The sequence below is a fragment of the Xyrauchen texanus genome, chromosome 5 (genome assembly GCF_025860055.1).
Source record: "Xyrauchen texanus isolate HMW12.3.18 chromosome 5, RBS_HiC_50CHRs, whole genome shotgun sequence".
NCBI lineage: Eukaryota > Metazoa > Chordata > Actinopteri > Cypriniformes > Catostomidae > Xyrauchen > Xyrauchen texanus.
Window position 1 is genome coordinate 15,570,868 of NC_068280.1, and position 19,856 is coordinate 15,590,723.

A 19,856-nucleotide genomic window follows, 5' to 3' on the forward strand; every position below is an offset into this window, starting at 1 on the left:
TTTGTTTTAATTGATCAATGGCATTATAACTGCTCCTATATCTATATGTGCAATGTTGTTGAGCACTCCTGTATATTAAAAAGCTAATTCCATCCTGAGCCCATAAAAAAAACTATGGCTTTATTTTTATTTTATAATTTTAATCTTTTTAGGCAAAATGTTGTTGCGTTGCTCCTTACACTTGTCACGACAGTTTTAAAGTGAGCTGTCCTCCAAGTGGTGTTAAAAATGAGTAAAATGTTTCCCTAAAAAGAGTAAGTGTAATGCTCTATAGAGTTTTAAATAATAAAAAAACTACCCCTTACCCTAAACCTTAATGCTAAGCCTTACCGAAATTGTCAGAAAAATCAAATGTGAGATGGAATATGCAATTGCTGTTCTTTAGGACTCAAGTTCAACACTCTAATAGGCAATATTGTTGCACCTGAACAACCTTATAAATAGAGATGGTTGTATAATGTAAATGTTAAAATCTATTGTATTCAAGTCAGGCACTAAAGCAGGGGTTGGCAACCTTTTTGAAATGGAGTGCTATTTTATTATTTTCCTGGTCAATGGCTGATTCATTTATGAAACACAGAATGTAGGCTGTCATCCGCACAGCCTGACCGAAGCAAAGCGGTCGCGTTTACTCGTACGATTAACTTAAAGTGATGGCTCGCATTGTCAGTGGATTGCATGCGCTGCGCAAGTCTGTTGGGTATACTGCAGTCTCGACTCATTTTAACTTTTTGTTTATCCTCCCATTTAGCACATGAAAACACGCTGCATGATCATGAGGAAGGATTACATCAAGATGTAGATTGGACTGCAGGTGCGAATTTCAATAAAATAAAACACAATAAAATAGTCTACTCCTCTTTCGCCGTTGCTGGCTTGCCATTGATTACCCCTTTGCGTGCCAATGCTGGCATGCGTGCCATAATTTACTGACCCCTGCACTACAGTAAACGAGTTTTGAGGTCATAAGATAGCATTGTTTGAAGAATAAGTGGAAATAAGTGTTTATGAACTGATAATCTGCTTTTTTTTCTAGTTATTTGTGTGAAAGTTAATAAAAGTAAGTCTTGTTTTAGCTCTTCTAGAGTTCATTTCACCTGGAAACTGCCACAATGTTTTTTGGTAAGCCACAAAATGTTGGTATAGTCAGGGGCGGACTGGTCATAGGGAGAACCGGGACTTTTCTCGGTGAGCTGACCTTGAAACGTGCCACAAAAGGGCACTGTGATATGCCAAAGGGGGCCGCGATATGCAGAAGTGGACAGTGAAATCCATGCACCTACCAAACATGTTTACCTTAACATATGGGAAATGGATATTTATAATCTCTTTTGACTCTTATATGTAAATCATTTGAACTAGAGACCTCTTCAGATTGCCCCCAGCAAAGAACGGTATAGCTCTCTGCATCAAACAACATATGGGCTATATTGACCTTCTTTGTTGTATTACTGTAGAGGTGGGAACAAAGATTTATCTCAGTGCAGCCTATGGATGTGTAGGGCAGTATTGTCATGTTAGGAACATGCACTCTAAATTATCCTGGGTTATATATTATCTTTCTGACACATTGCTAGACTAAATGGACTCGTCTGTTTCGTGTTATGCAAGTGCACATGTTAGTCATCCGATAGGTTGCCTTCCAACTCGCGTGGACCATATCAAAATTCCTCTTTATCTCTACCCCTACCACCCACCCCCCATTTTGGTAATTGAAAACACATTGAGAACCTTGTACATGTGTAGCTCACCACTGAACCATTGTGGGGTGACGACAGCAATTTGCTTTACTTCACGGTTCTGATATTCAACAACCTGTTTCTCTTTTTCTAGGTAAACAGCCCGCAACACTTATTATGCCAACATCTGTTTGAATAGCTTACATGGTATGTTTGAATGCATGGTGGACTGATATTTAGTTGTGTTTATTATGCACGTTGTCATAAAGGCAAGCTTGTTGCTCCGTCGTCTTCAAAACAAAACAAATACATAGTGTGCGATAGAACAGGGGTTTTCAAAGTTTTTGATGCCAAGGACCTCTAAATATAATTTTTATGTTGTAATTGTTCTAAACCCAAAATAAATTATAAAAATATTATCTGGATCATATTTACAATATTAAACATATATTTTTTGTAATTACTATTACATTAGTTTTAGATGTATAAACCTAAAGATAAAAATTTGCAATGCAACTGAAAAATGTGTAGTCTTTTAAAAGCAGAATGAAACGGTAATAATGTCAAATCGGTAAATGTTACTTTATTTTAAAAAACTACTTTTTATTATTTTTATTTATTTTATTTATTATTATTAGTAGTAGTAGTAGTATTATTTATAAATTTTTTGTTTGTTTGTTTGTTTTTTATTTCTTTTTACCATATTTTCTCATTTTCATTTGGGGACCCACTAGCAACCCTTGTGGTCTCCTAGGGGTCAACTTGTATTAGTTACACATTCTGTTGACGTTGTTGCAATAAACCAATCTGGTCATGAGCTTATTCAAGATCAGGCTCAAGTTTTACTCCTATGCCCTCATAATAACAAACAATTCTACATGGGTAATATATCACCCATGCTTCCAGATGGAAAAGTGGTGAGTCCATGATCAGGCAGAAAGAAGGGGAGAAAGAGTTCAAATATGCATGAGACTGGTCTTTTTTTCGTCCTGATCCAGCCTTGGGTCATGCTAACTAGTCCTGCCCTCTCACCTTTCAGCAAAGGGAGGTTAATGGTAGTGGACCTGTAACTGGAGCTGTTACATCCGAGTCATTTGTCAGCTGGATGTGAGGCTTCACATACAAACACATAAACATACACATTTGCACACAAATACACATATCTTCCAGCGCAAATGTTGAGGGCAGACTGTGAAGTCTTGTGTCCCTCTGATCTAAAAGGGAAATCAACATCTGAGCCTGTTTTTTTGCTGGATTACTCTGAGGCCAGATCTAGAATGACCCCCATAGTTGTTCCCTCTCGTTTTTTAACTTGTATTAACTTTTTAACTCTTTCCCCGCCAGCGTTTTAAAAAAAAAAGTTGCCAGCCACCGCCAGGGTTTTTGACGATTTTCGCTAAATTTTAATGGCCCGCAGAATATTTTCTTCCATGAATATATGAAGATGCTATATATCAAAATAAAGATCTGGGCCTCTGTGATTTTAAACGATTTTATTTTATCTTCATTTGTTCTTTTTTTATTGCGACTTGAACAGAGGTAGGTTTTGTCAAAAAACAACATTTCAGACAAAAAGCTGATAAAAAGGCATGTTTATGTCTGATATTTTGAGCTTCTCATACTCCACTTCTTCATGTTTGAGACGATCGCAGTCTGTTTCTTGTGATCAAAGAGTTGCGTACTCTTTCAAAACATGCGCAGGGGTCTTCCTTACCGTATAACACCTAAAACACGGAAACCCGGAAAATTCCGTGTTTGGCGGGGAAGCGTTTTTTCATAAAACACGGAAAATTCCGTGTTTGGCGGGGAAAGATTACTGGCATTTCCTCAGGATATATTTTTTTTGGGGGGGATCACCCATACTAATCATATTGCTTTGAAGATAAAGATTTAACAACTGGAGTATTATGGTTTACTTTTATGCTGCATTTATGTGCTTTTTGGAGCTTTAAGTACACATTCACTTGCATTGTGAAGACCTACAGAGCTGAGACATTCTTCTAAGCATCTTTGTTTGTGTTCAGCAGAAGAAAAAAAGTGGGTGAGTAAATGATGAGAGATGATTCATTTTTGGGTGAACTGTCCCTTTAAGGAGCTAATTCTACCTGATCAAACCTTTAAAATTTGTTTTGTTGGTGCAATCTAATGTGTTCAGGTTGATTCAGTCATGTTAAATACTAGTTTTGTCTTGAATAAAACCAGGTGAGTTTTGATTTTACTACATTGTTTAAGTTAACAGTTTATTTCGTGCATGCTACAATAAGTTGAAAAAACATACAACTTAGTACAGCAGTGTTTAGACAGGATGCAATACAATATACAGAATGCAACCTTCCTGTGAAGTCAGCAATATCGTGATTACGAGTTACGTACTCTTGCCAGCAAAGTCATACTTACCAGTGAGAAACTCTGAATTCTTAAGAATACCTGAGTTGCCTAGTTGTTGAATGTACATATCCTCATGAAAAATGGCATCATAACAACTGCCCAACCAGAAAGTTTGAGCTTCTCAGGTGCACTTGAAGGCAGACTACAGAATATTACTTGTTTTAAGTGGTATTTCTGAGATTTGGTGCTGTGTATATAATTAAAGATGATTGGAAGGTTGAATCAATGTTTTGTATATGGCTTGACTCCCAGCATTGATAGTGAAATGCTCTACAAATGGAGACAAAATTAAAAATAGATTTCAGTAGGCCCCACAGTGTTGAAGTTTATAGTTGCCTTACAGCTATGAATATATGTAAATGCATAGCAGATGTTTATAACCATATGCATATACACCGATCGCAATCAATGCAAATAGAAAAGAAATTCAAGGAAGCTTTAGAAATAACATCTTTACACAGTTTAATAGAACAAGACTTTTGTCGATGAGTTACACCATATCATTTTTCTTGCCTGCAAGCACTATCAAATCCCAGATGGATTGCAGTCCATACTTAGTGGAAAAGCTAAGCAACACTTCACACCAATCTCAATCACTGTATTTCATTGGCTCTGTACTTGTATTTTGCACAATGACAATAAAGTTGAATCTAATCTAATCTAAAATCCATTCTGAATATAGCACTCACTTAGCACTCCATCCAATTTTGGAGATTCATCTTCAAAAAAGAGAAGCCAGAGTAAAGTTTATCTTGGTGGATGCCTGTGATTTCATTGCCCAGTAGCTGCAGTCTTAAATTCTGAGGCCAAAAGAAAATAGATGGATACTGGTGCAGACAACGAGATTGGCTTAAGCCAATTTATGAATTCAGTCTGGACCCTCCGCATAGTCAGTGATGGATAGTAGAGGTGATGGAAATATTTGGTGTCAAAATTGGTTGTCACAAAGTTGGATTTATACACTGATACAAGGCATTGATATTTCAAGACAATTACATTTAAAGGCATATTGCTAAATATTACAAAATGCATTGCCTCTAAAGTTTGTTAAAGATCTTCCTTTGTTGTATTTTTGGGCAGAAGTACACTGAAAAAACTAAACAATTAACATGCATTTGTTACCTCAATGATCTCTTCCTACTTGATTTAACCAATAAAAATTACTTTTGTTTGTGTGACCTAATTTGTCAGGTTGATTAAGTCAGATTAAATAACATAAAAAACAGTTCATTTAGATGTTACCACATGAAGCACATTTTATTTACATTTAGGTTACCTGACAGCTTGGCTTCACTGATGATGCGTTGTTCACAATCAAAACATTTTTGGATTTATGTCAGTTTACACACTGTTAAAGGAAAGAAAAAGCTTGATATGCAATATGTATTTTGCAAGCAATATCAAATAAAAGGCACACAAGGGTTTCATACTGTATTGCAGAATTGTATTGCAATACTTGGAGTATTGCACAACATTCAAAGGATTACACTATTTATATATATAAAAAAAATAAAAAAAACCATTGGAAACATTTGGATGTTTTGAAACATTTGATTGCTGGTGAATCTCATCCCTTCATACTGCACTGTCACATCTATGACTTGTTATGAGCAGAAACATTTTCACCATATGCAAAATGAGTGAATGACATTCCATGAAATAATCCTTCAGTTGTTTCTCATAATAGACCTGTTATTGTATCAAGTTAGGTTCATAAATAATATTACAGTTAAGAAAGTGCTTGATTTTGTGGCATCTGAATATTATAGTTGAAAGATCTTTAATAATCTGACCCATACTGCTCATGATTTAATGCTCTGTAGTGTGCTGGTGCCTTCTACCTCAATCAATATGACCTACATGCCAGCTCCAACATGTGCTACTTGTTAGCTGGAAATCAAGGGATTCACTCCCTTCTTCCTTCAGTCTTAAAATCGCACAGTCTTCCCTTCTGTTGACAGACCCTGCAGAGTCAAGCAAAACCAAGTACACAGTATAAAACAATAAAAACTGCTCCCACTGATAGCATTGCTTATTTTCAAGCTGTGTATGTATTTTTTTTAGCACCCAATTCACTGAAGAAACAATGCAATTCAGGCAGTGCCACAAACATGCCCCCCAAAAATAGTGCTTTACTCACTGCAATTCCCCATGTGCAGGCTGGTTCTTAGAGCTAAGTTGTGAAGGATGCAGCAGACTACCACAATTGTACATACTTTGCTGGGATTGTACAGCATCCCACTGCAATTCAAGCACCTGATTTGGCTCTTTAAAATGCTGAAAGTGCCCTCGACTACTTGACACATCTGGATATATTTGTGGTTTTAACAATCTTCTCCATCATTTGAACATCATTTGATGAATTGCTGCTGTCCTTGTAACGAGTAAGCAGCGAGGCAGACGAGGAGGTGCGGATCCAAATGCAGTTAACTTTATTGAATGATCAAAATAAACAAGTAAACACAAAGGAAAAACCCTCAATGGGGAAATAAACATAAAGCTGAACACACGGGAAGGGAAAACATACCAGCTAACAACACTCAACGATAGACAAGGACTGAACCAAAAAGACAGGGTTTAAATACAAAAACATGGGACAAAGGGGCCAATGAACAAACAGAACTCCAAACAAGATAACAAGGGAAAAAACAGAGGCACGTGGTAAATTAACGAGGGCAGGTGCACACAATGAACGGTGAACACGAACGCTAACAAAGAGACTATGGAGTTACACCAGGGACAAAAGTGAAAACTAAGGAATGCCAAAAGTGACAAAAATGGCAAACAAAAGGGCAACAGTGAAACAAGACAAGGTAAACATAACAGAGCCCCCCTCAAAAGGATCATATTCCAGACGATCCTAAGGAACAAAAAACAAAGGACAGGAAACCCACAAAAAACACAATGAGGGCACCAGGGGCAGACAGGCAGACCGGGGGGGGGGGGGTACAAAAACAAGAAGGCAGTCCAAGGGGCACAGAGGGCAGGCAGGAAGTCCAAGGGGGGCAACAAGGGGCAGACAGGCAGTCCAAGGGGGCAACGAGGGGCAATGAGACGGTCCACGAGGGCACAAAGGGTAATGAGACATTCCACGAGGGCACAAAGGGTCAGGTTTAGGGGGCCAGGGAGGTATCAACCGGGCAGGGACAGGTTTAGATGGCCCGGGGCTGGCCATAAGGCAAGGGCCGGCTCAGGGGGCCTAGGAGGAGGCCACAGGATAGAGGCCGATCTAGGTGGCCTAGGAGATGGCCATGGGGCAAGGACCGGTTCAGGAGGTCTGGGAGCTGGCCTCAGAGCAAGGACGGCTCAGGAGGCCTGGGAGCGGGCCACAGGGCAAGGACAGGTTCAGGAGGCCTGGGGGTTGACCACGGGATGTGGGTAGGTTTGGGGGACCTGGGTGGTGGCTGCCAGATAGGGACCGGCGGAGCCAAGGAGGACTTCGGAGGCGGAGCCGTAGAAGACTTTGGAGGCGGCGTCGAAGGAGGCGTAGGCAGGACCGTGGGGGGCTTAGGAGGCGGAGCCGAGGGTGGCTCTTGCGGCGCGGCCGAGGGAGGTGGATGCCGTAGGAGGTTCTTCAGGCAGTGAGCTGGAAGGCTTCGGAGGTGGAGCCGAGGAAGTTTGAGCCGTAGGAGGCTCGAGAGGCAGAGCCGTGGGAGGCGGAGCCGTAGGAGGTTCTTCAGGCGGTGAGCTGGAAGGCTTCGGAGGTGGAGCCGAGGAAGGTTGAGCCGTAGGAGGCTCGAGAGGCAGAGCCGTGGGAGGCGGAGACGTAGGAGGCTCAGGAGGCGGAGCCGTAGGAGGCTCGGGAGGCGGAGCCGTAGGAGGCTGAGCCATAGGAGGCGGAGCCGTAGGAGGCTCGGGAGGCGGAGCCGTGGGAGGCTCGTGAGGCGGAGCCGTGGGTGGCGGAGCCCTAGAAGACTCGAGGGACTTGGGAGGTGGAGCCCTGGAAGGCTCGAGAGGCGGAGCCCTGGAAGGCTCAAGAGACTTGAGAGGCGGAGCCCTGGAAGGCTCGAGGGGCTTGAGAGGCGGAGCTCCAGGAGGCTCGGGAGGAGGAGCTCTGGAAAGCTCGGGAGACTTGAGACGGAGCCCTAGGAGGCTCGGGAGGAGGAGCCCTGGAAGGCTCGAGAGGCTCAAGAGACTTGAGAGGCGGAGCCTTGGGAGGCTCAGGAGGAGGAGCCCTGGAAGACTCGAGAGACTTGAGAGGCGGAGCCCTAGGAGGCTTGGGAGGTGGAGCCCTTGAAGGCTTGTGAGGCAGAGCCCTGGAAGGCTCGAGAGGCTTGAGAGACTTGAGAGGCGGAGCCCTGGGAGGCTTGGGAGGAGGAGCCCTGGAAGGCTCGAGAGGTGGAGCTCTGGGAAGCTCGGAGGGCGGAGCTCTGGGAAGCTCGGGAGGCGGAGCTCTGGGAAGCTCAGGAAGCGGAGCTCTGGAAAGCTCGGAAGGCGGAGCTCTGGAAAGCTCGGGTAACTCGGAAGGCGGAGCTCTGGAAAGCTCGGGTAACTCGGAAGGCGGAGCTCTGGAAAGCTCGGAAGGCAGAGCTCTGGAAAGCTCGGGTAACTCGGAAGGTGGAGCTCTGGAAAGCTCGGGAAACTCGGAAGGCGGAGCTCTGGAAAGCTCAGGAAACTCGGAAGGCGGAGCTCTGGAAAGCTTGGGAAACTCGGAAGGCGGAGCTCTGGAAAGCTTGGGAGGAGGGGCCCTAGAAGACTCGAGAGACTTGAGAGACTTGGGAGGCGGAGCCCTGGAAGGCTCGGGAGGAGGAGCCCTGGAAGGCTCGGGAGGCGCTGGCTCTAGGACGGGCACGACCACTGGCGCTGGCTCTTGGATGGTCCTGGCTACTGGCACTGGTTCTTGGACGGTCATGGCTACTGGCACTGGCTCTTGGACAGACATGGCTACTGGCACTGGCTCTTGGACGGTCGAGGCTTCAGGCACTGGCTCTTGGACGGTCGAGGCTTCAGGCACTGGCTCTTGGACGGTCGAGGCTTCAGGCACTGGCTCTTGGATGGTCGAGGCTTCAGGCGCTGGCTCGGGGACAGTCGAGGCTACAGGCGCTGGCTCGGGGACGGTCGAGGCTACAGGCGCTGGCTCGGGGACGGTCGAGGCTACAGGCGCTGGCTCAGGGACGGTCGAGGCTACAGGCGCTGGCTCAGGGACGGTCGAGGCTACAGGCGCTGGCTCAGGGACGGTCGAGGCTACAGGCGCTGGCTCAGGGACGGTCGAGGCTACATGCACTGGCTCACTGACCTCTGAGGCGACAGGTACTGGCTGGGTGACCGTGATATGCGCTGGCTTGGGTTCGCTGACCGTGGCTGACGAGGACACAGGCTCGCTCACAGTGACATGCGTGGGCCCTGGCTCGCTCACTGTGACATGCGTGGGCCCTGGCTCGCTCACCGTGACATGCGTGGGCTCTGGCTCGCTCACCGTGACATGCGTGGGCTCTGGCTCGCTCACCGTGACATGCGTGGGCCCTGGCTCGCTCACCGTGACATGCGTGGGCTCTGGCTCGCTCACCGTGACATGCGTGGGCTCTGGCTCGCTCACCGTGACATGCGTGGGCTCTGGCTCGCAGACCGGGGCAGGCGTGAACCGGGAGGCGGAAGCCCGTCTTCTCTCCCTCCTCCGGGCAGACGAAGATGAACGCACTGGCTCTTGGAAGGCGACTGGCGTGAGGGTGACCTCGTTGACAGGTGGGACTGGTACGACAGGAAGAGCCAAGGGCGAGCTGAAGGCCGCCACCGCGGGAGGTGAGGCAGGTTTCTCCTCTGCCACGCAAACCGTGAGAGAAGAGCCACATGCCAGAAGTGTCTCCTCCATGAATTCGCAGAGCGTCCAGCCACGCGTCGCCGGCGGCAACCGCTCCTGGAGCGAACCGGTCAGGCTAGCCTGGAAGAACACCACCAGGGAGGAGTCAGGAAAGTCGGTGGCGCTCGCTAGGTCCAGGAAGTCCCCAGTGTGATCCTCCACCGTGCGGCTTCCTTGCTTCAGGTCCAGGAGGCGGCAGCTTGCCTGGAGAACTGCTGGATCCATTGTTTGGTCTATCGTTCTGTAACGAGTAAGCAGCGAGGCAGACGAGGAGGTGCGGATCCAAATGCAGTTAACTTTATTGAATGATCAAAATAAAAAAGTAAACACAAAGGAAAAACCCTCAATGGGGAAATAAACATAAAGCTGAACACACGGGAAGGGAAAACATACCAGCTAACAACACTCAACGATAGACAAGGACTGAACCAAAAAGACAGGGTTTAAATACAAAAACATGGGACAAAGGGGCCAATGAACAAACAGAACTCCAAACAAGATAACAAGGGAAAAAACAGAGGCACGTGGTAAATTAACGAGGGCAGGTGCACACAATGAACGGTGAACACGAACGCTAACAAAGAGACTATGGAGTTACACCAGGGACAAAAGTGAAAACTAAGGAATGCCAAAAGTGACAAAAATGGCAAACAAAAGGGCAACAGTGAAACAAGACAAGGTAAACATAACAGTCATGATCACTTGAAAATGTACACAAACATTTCTTTCACAAACAAATCACTGCTGCGTCAGTTTAAATGTATATACAACTTCTTTAACATGTCTTCAGATCCCTGCATTCAGAATTGTGCTCCGTCCAGCTGTATTGAAACAAAAGAATTCGCTTTCATTTTCTTCCATTGTTAGTGTCAAGAAAGCTCAGTGTGGTTTGTTTTCTGTACAGCTGCATGTTGCCTATAAAGCTGGAGTTTCGCTTACTGCCCCATGCAGAAAACAGGTGGAACTTCAAGCTTGAATTGCTTAGATGGCAAGATTATTACTTTTCAAGGTCCGGGGACATAAATTGAGTAATTTTTTGTTTACTTGTTTTTTTATTATGATTTTTTTATTTTAGATAATTAACCGAACTGAATTAACATGTTAAATCAACAGCCCTAGTATAATGCAAAGTTAACTGCGACTGGCAAATAACGCTGACTTTTGTGAATTAAGGCAAATTCGATAATATGCCTTATTGACATTGAAAAGATGCGTGTTGAATGACAAGAATGACAATCCCCTTATTTAAATGTGTGTCTGTTTAGTTTTATACCAACACAGATAGCACCTGTTTATGATTTTTCAGTTTAAAAACTGTGCGCTAAAGTAGCGCAACTGTTTATTGAATTCGCCCGTGTGTTTTCAGGAAGGTTCCTTTGAAGTATTTAGTTAAGAAATGATGTCAGTGATCTGGATAAAACATATGTGTACTTTTGTAGGCAGTGAAGTCATCTTCAAAGTCTTCTTTGAAATAAAGATTTTGTTTTTGGCCCATTTTATTATTGAATCATGAAAAGAAAACAGGCTTAATTGCAGTGAGGTTAGACACACACAGCCTGTGATCAAAAGAGATGCGTCTATGAAATATCAATTTTTGAGTTATAACAGTAAAGTCAACATCCAGCATTTGTTGTCGTGAGATAAGTCAATGCTTGTTGAGAGAGGATGAATTGAGATTTAATTTCTGCCTTTTTTTTTTCTTTAAACCCATGCTACTGTCTGTCTCCTTGCTGATCACTTAATTCCTCCACAGATGTCATGTGGCAAATAAAACATGCCCGAAGAATCACAGCTGGAGTAATCAGTTATGCAGATGTGTGCCACTGCCTGACACCCTTCTTTCAAAACCACATTCTGGTAAGTGCTAATGCACTTGTTTACAGCCTTCAAATGCTAAAATATGCAAGCGAAATGGGCATAGAAAGAGTGACTTGAAGAAGAGAGAAATCTGATGGGAGAACATATCTTATTTACTACCTTCAATTTTTTAAAAGCTGGAATGTGTTATTTTTTCTATGTTAAAAATCTTTCTCATATCCCAGCTTAATAAGCAGGGTCAACTAAAAGTGAGCCAATTGTTGTTTTTTATCCTTCCGACCAGCCCGACACAGCAACATTGGCTTGACCAATGGTTTGAGTTTGTGGTGGGACTATCAGATTGTACAACCAATGGAAGAAGGGGAGATTTCTGGTATTTGTTTGAAAACAGTGATTATTTTTACAGTTCCTATTGGTGACACTAATTGCACAGAAATTACATGCTTCACTTTTGTTTAGTTTTTACCTTTTCAATGAAGAGAAAATTTAGCAATTTTTAACTTTTAACAACATAGTTGTACACACAATTACCCCATATCTGTATATCTGTGTAATTTTAAGTGAGTGCCCACAACAGTATTATGGGAATGGGACTATTTTGAATAGCTATTAAAATGTAACAGAATTGTCAAATCTAATAATATGCTATATAAGTTAATAAAGTCATAATGTTTATGGTTTTTCGGGATCTTCGGAGGACTGAGGAGATTGGAGCTTTAAATTTATATCTAAATTTCTATAATTAATTATTTCAAAAGTCAAAAGTGCAGGGGCGTGTGCTTGCGATTGATTTCTCGAGAGTGAGGGCGGGGCCTTGATTTCGCGGCTTTACTTCCTGTTCACTACTGTGCAGGTCTGGTCCCGAAATCGCAACTGCGCAGACTCAAGTCCCAAGATGTCAGCGCCATATAGGGACACTGGCGGCTTCAGTTCTCACCAATGGAAAAGAGCTAAGGGGCGTCGTCTGTCTTTTTTTACAGTCTATGGTCATGACTCATTACTGAAATACTTTGAAACCTTCTAGTATGTTTTGACAAATGTTACTTTGCATGTAATATGAATGGCATTATAGTCAGTAACCACCATAGACATATGATTCATCCCTCCCTCCGATATTCAGATTAGGCATCAACCAATATTGTTTTTTCAATGCTTAATTATTAAATTATTACATTTCACCCTCTTAATCCTGAATATGTGGTATAATCATTTTATGTACCTAATATAATGTGATAAACAGCCTGTGTTGACTTTATTTAGAAAAGCCACTATGAAGAAGATAACATTATACTAAAAGTAGACCATCCACTTTCAGGGTTTTTATGCTTTAGTGATGTAAAACTTCAGTATTTGGTATAAAATTTATATTATGTACTCGGAGTGGGTTCCAGCAGTACAACCATGCTATCTGTGCCAGTCCTTTGTCCTGAAGGCAGAGAGTATCATCATACAGCAAGAGTCTGCTTTGTTGCAAGAAAAGCAAAACTCTGAAATGAACATCCCTGAATACATATCAATAAAACAAGCCCTCCAGTTGAACTCTAAACCCACAACAGATTTTGTGTAGAAGAAAGCTGCCATATTAGCTGTTTTCCCCATTTGCTGCAATCCAATCAAGAATGCTTCATGCAACACAAAAATATCCCCAGCAAAGCAGGCTATCCTAAAAGCAAGTAATTCATCACCCTACTAATCAATCTGAAATCAGAGTTCCAGTTTAAGTGGGGGATGATGTAATGCAGGTTCAAGTGATGTACCTGAAATTAATCTTTCATAAAGCATACATACACGCTTGGAGGAATGTGTCAGAATTGTTATTCTTTTCACTTGCTTCATGGAAATGTCCCATATCACCTTTTACTTGACCCAGTCCGTTGCCAGAAAAGCTTATTGGTACATGCTATAATAGCACATTATCTTGTGGATCAGTTTACCTTGACTTCAAACAGCTAAGCACTATGGGTTTACCTCTGTCCAGTTATCTAATTTCATATAATGTGGAACCAAATGTTTTGGTTACCTGCCAATGACGGAGGCAATCCTTACAAGGAACTGTATTTTGCATTATTAAATATGCGTGTGTGTATATATATATATATATATATATATATATATATATATATCCCCAAGAGAATGGTAGAATTTAGCATTTTCTTCTGTTGGATAATGAGAGTCTTTCTCTGTATGGATGTATCTGTCAAAAAAAGTGAAGAAACATTGTTAATTTTCTTCCTAATATTTTAATTTAGGTGCCTTAATATGATAAATATTTCACATACGTTACAGATTGTGTTGGCACATAGAGTTAAGTAGAGTAAAACAATTCCTAGATAATATTTTAATGGTACATTTTGTGAATTCTTTTGAGTAAAAAAAGTTAATGACGATGAAGCCTTGACAGATGTTTTCTTTAGTAGACGGTTTGTATGTCTTTGATTTTAATCGCTCATGACGCTTACATCTGTGAGATTCAGATTATCGGTATTGTTATTCAACCTAATTTGGTGCTTTGACAATGGTTAATTTTGGACCCTGAGTATATCTCAAACTTATAGATGCTTACTTATAGATGGGAACTGATGCTACACTGATATAAAATTTAAGGGTCACATTGGGTGTTTATCTCCCTGTCTTCCACCTTCTCCCCCAGACTGTTCTGTATGCCCTTAGAGGCACAGATACATTTGAGAGAGTGGGTATTTGGGCTGTTATATGGCTTGACCATGACATACTGTAGCAACATTGCAAAAGCACTTATTGCTGTCAGCGTGCGCAACTTTGACTTGATTCTGTTTGGAAAGAATCTCTTATTCTCTAGGATGAATGTTTGGAATGGATAAACAGCATTTCACTGCATATTGGCTTTAATTCCTGTTCATGCTAGTCCTACTAGTCGTAAAGTGATACATGTTTTTATTTGTGCGTTTTAAACAAATTAACCATTAAAATCTGCTATTTGAATGGTTAAGCTGCTTGAGTTTAAAGCTGTTGGTTGCCAAAGATTATTTAGCAAAGATTGGGCTCCTCATGTCCATTCAACCAAATTATAGGTCATTCATTCAACTTCCGAAGTACCCTAGAAGTGTATCAGAACAACTTTCAGAATCCATTTTACTTTGTTTCACAAAACACATTGAATTTCCCATGTTACTTTTACTAATATGAATCCTGACTTGAATCTTAGATATGGTTAAGGAGGTAAACTCCATATGTCTAAAAGAGAACACATTTTGTGATATGTTATACACCGATCAGTCACAACATTAAAACCACCTGCCTAATATTGTGTAGGTCCCCTTTGTGCTGCCAAAACAGAGGCAACCCACATCCCAGAATAGCATTTTGAGATGCTATACTTCTCACCACAATTGTACAGAGTGGTTATCTGAGTTACCATAGACTTTGTCAGTTCGAACCAGTCTGGCCATTTTATGTTGACCTCTCTCATCAACATGGCATTTCCATCCACAGAACTGCCGCTCACTAGATGTTTTTTTGTTTTTGCACCATTCAAAGTAAATTCTAGAGAATGTTGTGTGTGAAAATCCCAGTAGATTAGCAATTACAGAAATACTCAAACCAGCCCATCTGGCTCCAACAATCATCCATGCGATTATCTAATCAGCCAATTGCGTGGCAGCAGTGCAGTTCATAAAATCATGCAGATACTTTTCTATTGAAAACTTAATGTGGTGTTTTTTATTAACTGTAACTATGCCGATCCCCAATGTCTTGAAACAACAATATAAAACCACAGAAATTATTTGTATCCAATAGCTGTTTTAAATGGTATAACATTATCTATCTATCTATATATATATATATATATATATATATATATATATATATATATATATATATATATATATATATATATATATATAAAACAACAGCAGCAAAATAGCACTTACAAATGTTATGAACAACATGGCATAAAAATGGCATTAAGTCTCAATAATTCACTGCAACTACAATACTATGAGAACACGCAAAATGAATGACAGACAGAGACCACGGCCTGCGTACAAATTTTCTTTTTTTTGCTGTTTACCGAATCTAGATTTTTCCCAAAGACAGGTGAGATATCTCACAACACTTATTTCATGATTATCCTTTAGGGAGTAGGACATTTTTTTGCATAACTTTAAATGAAAAATTGCTTACAACACCTTTAATTTGCCTATTTATAAACTCTAGAAATTAATCTGATTCTTTATAATGTTGCCACCACACTATGAGTTTAATCATTAGGAAACACAAACAGTTGTGACAGGAATTCAATTCCCCTCTTCAGCCAAGGACTTAGGAGGAACTTAGAAGCAATCCAAGACAAGAAGCGAATATAAAGGGAGTAGAACTAGCCAGTTTTGTTGAATTAATATTTTTACAGAATTCATATTTTTAATGAGTTGCAAAGACAGACATCTGTTTAGGCCTTTGGGGGGTAGCATAATGTAAGGAATGCTGGGCAGAAATGCTGTATTGCTAAACAGTTTGTCATGTCTGACAAATATGCGTGCTGGACATTGTTCTTTACTTGCGTAATGCTCTGGGAATTGGCTAAGAATTCCATAGCATTAACCAAAGATTTCCTGACAAAATGTACTGTAAAACAATTTGTTTAAGTGATGAAAATAAGGACTTCTATTTTTCTTCTCTCCATACATAGGCTATTTTGAGCAAGACTTCTGTGGTCCAGATAAAGAGCAGGATGAGGAGACTTGCCAGTGTGTATGTCGAAAGCAGCTGAGAACAGCAGGCTGTGGACCGAACCGCTATCTAGACAAGAACACCTGTCAGTGCGTGTGTAAAGCACAGCCCTCCATCTGCGGGCCTCAGCAGAGCTTCAACAAGGACACCTGCCAGTGCACCTGTGCCAAAGTCTGTCCTAAGAGTCAGCCCCTCAACCGCACCAAATGTGTGTGTGAATGCACAGAGTCCCCTAAAAAGTGCTTCTTAAAAGGAAGGCGGTTCCACCCAGGCACATGCAGGTGAGAAAATATTTTTGATGTTGTCATTGTTTACTCATGAAAGCCTTAGTCACCTTCACTTTCATTGTGTTTTCATTTTTGGGTGAGCTATTCCTTATATCTGTATCACATACACTGTAATGACAGAGACTTTATAGATTTACAGCTAAATATCCAGAACAGCTGGTGTCTGTCTACTCTGATGTAAGAGCATTTGCATTTGCCTCATCTGGTACTCTGCCCATGATGCATTCAGACCTTAAATGATATCCTAATGAATAATGATTAAATTGAATTTCATTATGTCAGCATATGTAGCAATGAATAAACTATGTTATTTGATCTCTTCAAGCAAAGTGTAAAAATCTGCACAGTCTAAATGAGACATTGGTGGCATTTCTATGCATTTAATACAAATCATAAATCATGAGAACGCTACATAATGCTATTTGGAACATGATGACAAGGCTGTCATTATATGTCCTTACAGATCTTATCAGATTGGTATTTAATCCAAAGGCCAAAGCAGAAACGCTGGCCTTCGTATATCACATCTTGCCAGTTTGTTTACACACAGGACTGCATGTGTTTCTCCTAGTCAGTGGCAGCAGCAGAATGAGAAACATTTTTAGAAGCTGCACTTGTACCGCTATTAATATGTGGGGCATATAGTGGGAAATGCATCAAAACTATCTAAGATGTCAATGTAGTGCATGTTTACAAAAAAGAGCAACAGCAAGACAGCACAGCTGAATGAAACACAATGGGGGATCAATTTAGAGTTATACCTTGACATTGCGTCTTTTAAAATTGGCCCGAGATGTTTGATAACAGTCACAGCTGTGCAAGTTTATGAAGAAAAACATTTAAATCCAGACAGTCACATAAAGGTGTCTTGTGTACAACCCCAATTCCAAAAAAGCTGGGACAGTATGAAAAATGCTAGTAAAGAAATTATATTCATCCTTTGCTAAATTGAAAACACTACAACTACACCTTAAATTATGTTTTACCTTGTGAATTTCTTTGTTGTTTTTTTTATGTTCAGTATTTTCAAATCAGATGATTGCAACACAGCGCTGATGACATCTCTGGGCTCTGTGTCATCTTAGATGGAATGTAGAACAGTGGAACCATGTTTTTTGGTCCGATATGTCCACATTTTAAATAGTCTTTGAAAAACTCTATAACCTTCATCAGATGGATAGCATCATAAAAGCTGTCGTGTTCCTCGGGCCAAAGAGGAAAAGGACCATCCATGCTGTTATCAGCATCAGGTCCAAAAGCTGGTTTCTGTATGGGCCAGGGGTGTGTTAGTGCCCATGGCATGGGTAACTTGCACGTCTCTGAGGGCACCATTAATGCAGATAGATATGTGAAAATTTTGGAGCAGCATATATTGCCATCTATCACCGTCTTTTCCAGGGAGGTTCTGGAATTTTCAGCAGGACAACTTACAAACCTAACAACATACTGGCCTAATAAGTAGAGAGTGCAGGTGCTATATTGGCCTACCTGCAGTCCTGACGATTTCCAATTGAGAACGTGTGGTGCATTATCAAGCACCTGTATAATGGATGAATGGGGGAAAATTCCACTTTTTAAACTTAACAAACTTGTGTCTTTAGTGCCTAAATGCTTAATAAGTTATTCGAATAAATGGTGATGTTTCTCTCCCAACTTTTTTGGAGAGTGTTGCAATAATCAGATTTCTTTTATTTATTTATTTATTTATTTTTTATCCCCTTTTCCCCCTTCTTTTTGGAATGCCCAATTCCCACTACTTACTAGGTCCTCGTGGTGGTGCGGTAAATCATCTTAATCCAGGTGCCGGAGGATGAGTCTCAGTTGCCTCCGCTTCTGAGACTGTCAATCCCCGCATGTTATCACGTGGCTCACTGTGCATGACACCGCGGAGACTCACAGCATGTGGAGACTCATGCTACTCTCTGCGATCCACGCACAACTTACTACGCACCCCATTGAGAGTGAGAACCACTTAATTGTGACCACAAGGATGTTACTCCATGTGACCCTCCCTAGCAACCGGGCCAATTTGGTTGCTTAGGAGACCTGGCTGGAGTCACTCAGCACACCCTGGATTCAAACTCGCAACTCCAGGGGTGGTAGTCAGCGTCAATACTCGCTGAGCTACCCTGGCCCCGCAATCATTTGATTTGAAATTACTGTACATTTTCAAAAAACTATGTAATTCACAAGGTAAAACATAATTTAATGTTTAGTTGTAGTGCTTTCAATAGACCAAAGGGTGAATATAATTTACTAATCACTCCTTTTTGTTTTTATTAGCATTTTTCGTACTGTCTCAACTTTTTCAGAATTGTGGTTGTAAGTCCACTTTGGATTAATTTGTAGAAAAACATTCCCTCCTCTTCAACTGTGTGACTGACTGACTGACTGACTGGCATTTGGCGGGGCAAAAGATGAAAATGATGGGAAAAATAAGGTGTTGATGTTGTGCTGAAGAGTTCATATGCAGATGTACATTACTGTGCAAAAGTCTTAAGTACATATCTTCAGCTTTAGTGTGTCATTAGGAAAAATAAATGTTAGACTCCCAAACATTACTTTTGAAAATTGAAAAGATTAGAATAGAAGAACAGGGAGCCCTGCAACAGATGTCATGGCCCCCATAAAGCCCCCCACTGAACATCATTTCAGTCTGAGATTACATAAAGAGACAGAAGCAATTGAGACAGCCTAAATAGATAGAAGAACTTTGCCGAATTCTCCAAGAAGCTTGGAACATCCTATCTGCCAACAACAAAGAAAAACTTTGTCCAGCTGTACCTAGGAAAATTGGTACTGTTTTAAAGGCAAAGGTGACCACACTAAATATTGATTTAGCTTTTTTTATGTTTACTGGACTTTGTATGCCATTAAGTGTCATTATTTTTGAAGACATCCTCACTATGCAAAACTTTTCACAAGTGCCTAAAACTTTTGCACAGTACTGTATTTGGTCCTTGTGACATCACAAGTTCCACAAATACCAAACGAGCTGTTTTTTCAGCTTGGTTTAAAAAAATACTCTTTTTCTTTTAAGGTAGAAGTTTACAGTATGTTTAACCTCTTATATGTCAAAAGATCAATGAAAATTTGATTCCTCATGTCATGACCCCTTTAATTTTAGTAGATTTTATAAACATTTTAATATCCATGCCTAGTTTCAATTACACAACT

The 19,856-nt window shown here is 41.3% G+C and overlaps 1 protein-coding gene across 1 annotated transcript in view; it reads left to right on the forward strand.

The window, feature by feature from the left end:
* vegfc (vascular endothelial growth factor c) overlaps window positions 1–19,856 on the forward strand; it is a 70,207-nt gene that overhangs the window by 46,858 nt on the left and 3,493 nt on the right. The window contains exons 5-6 of the mRNA XM_052126906.1: window positions 11,618–11,721; window positions 16,352–16,673. Of these exons, the coding sequence (XP_051982866.1) occupies window positions 11,618–11,721; window positions 16,352–16,673 (426 nt within the window). The remainder of the gene's footprint in view (window positions 1–11,617; window positions 11,722–16,351; window positions 16,674–19,856) is intronic.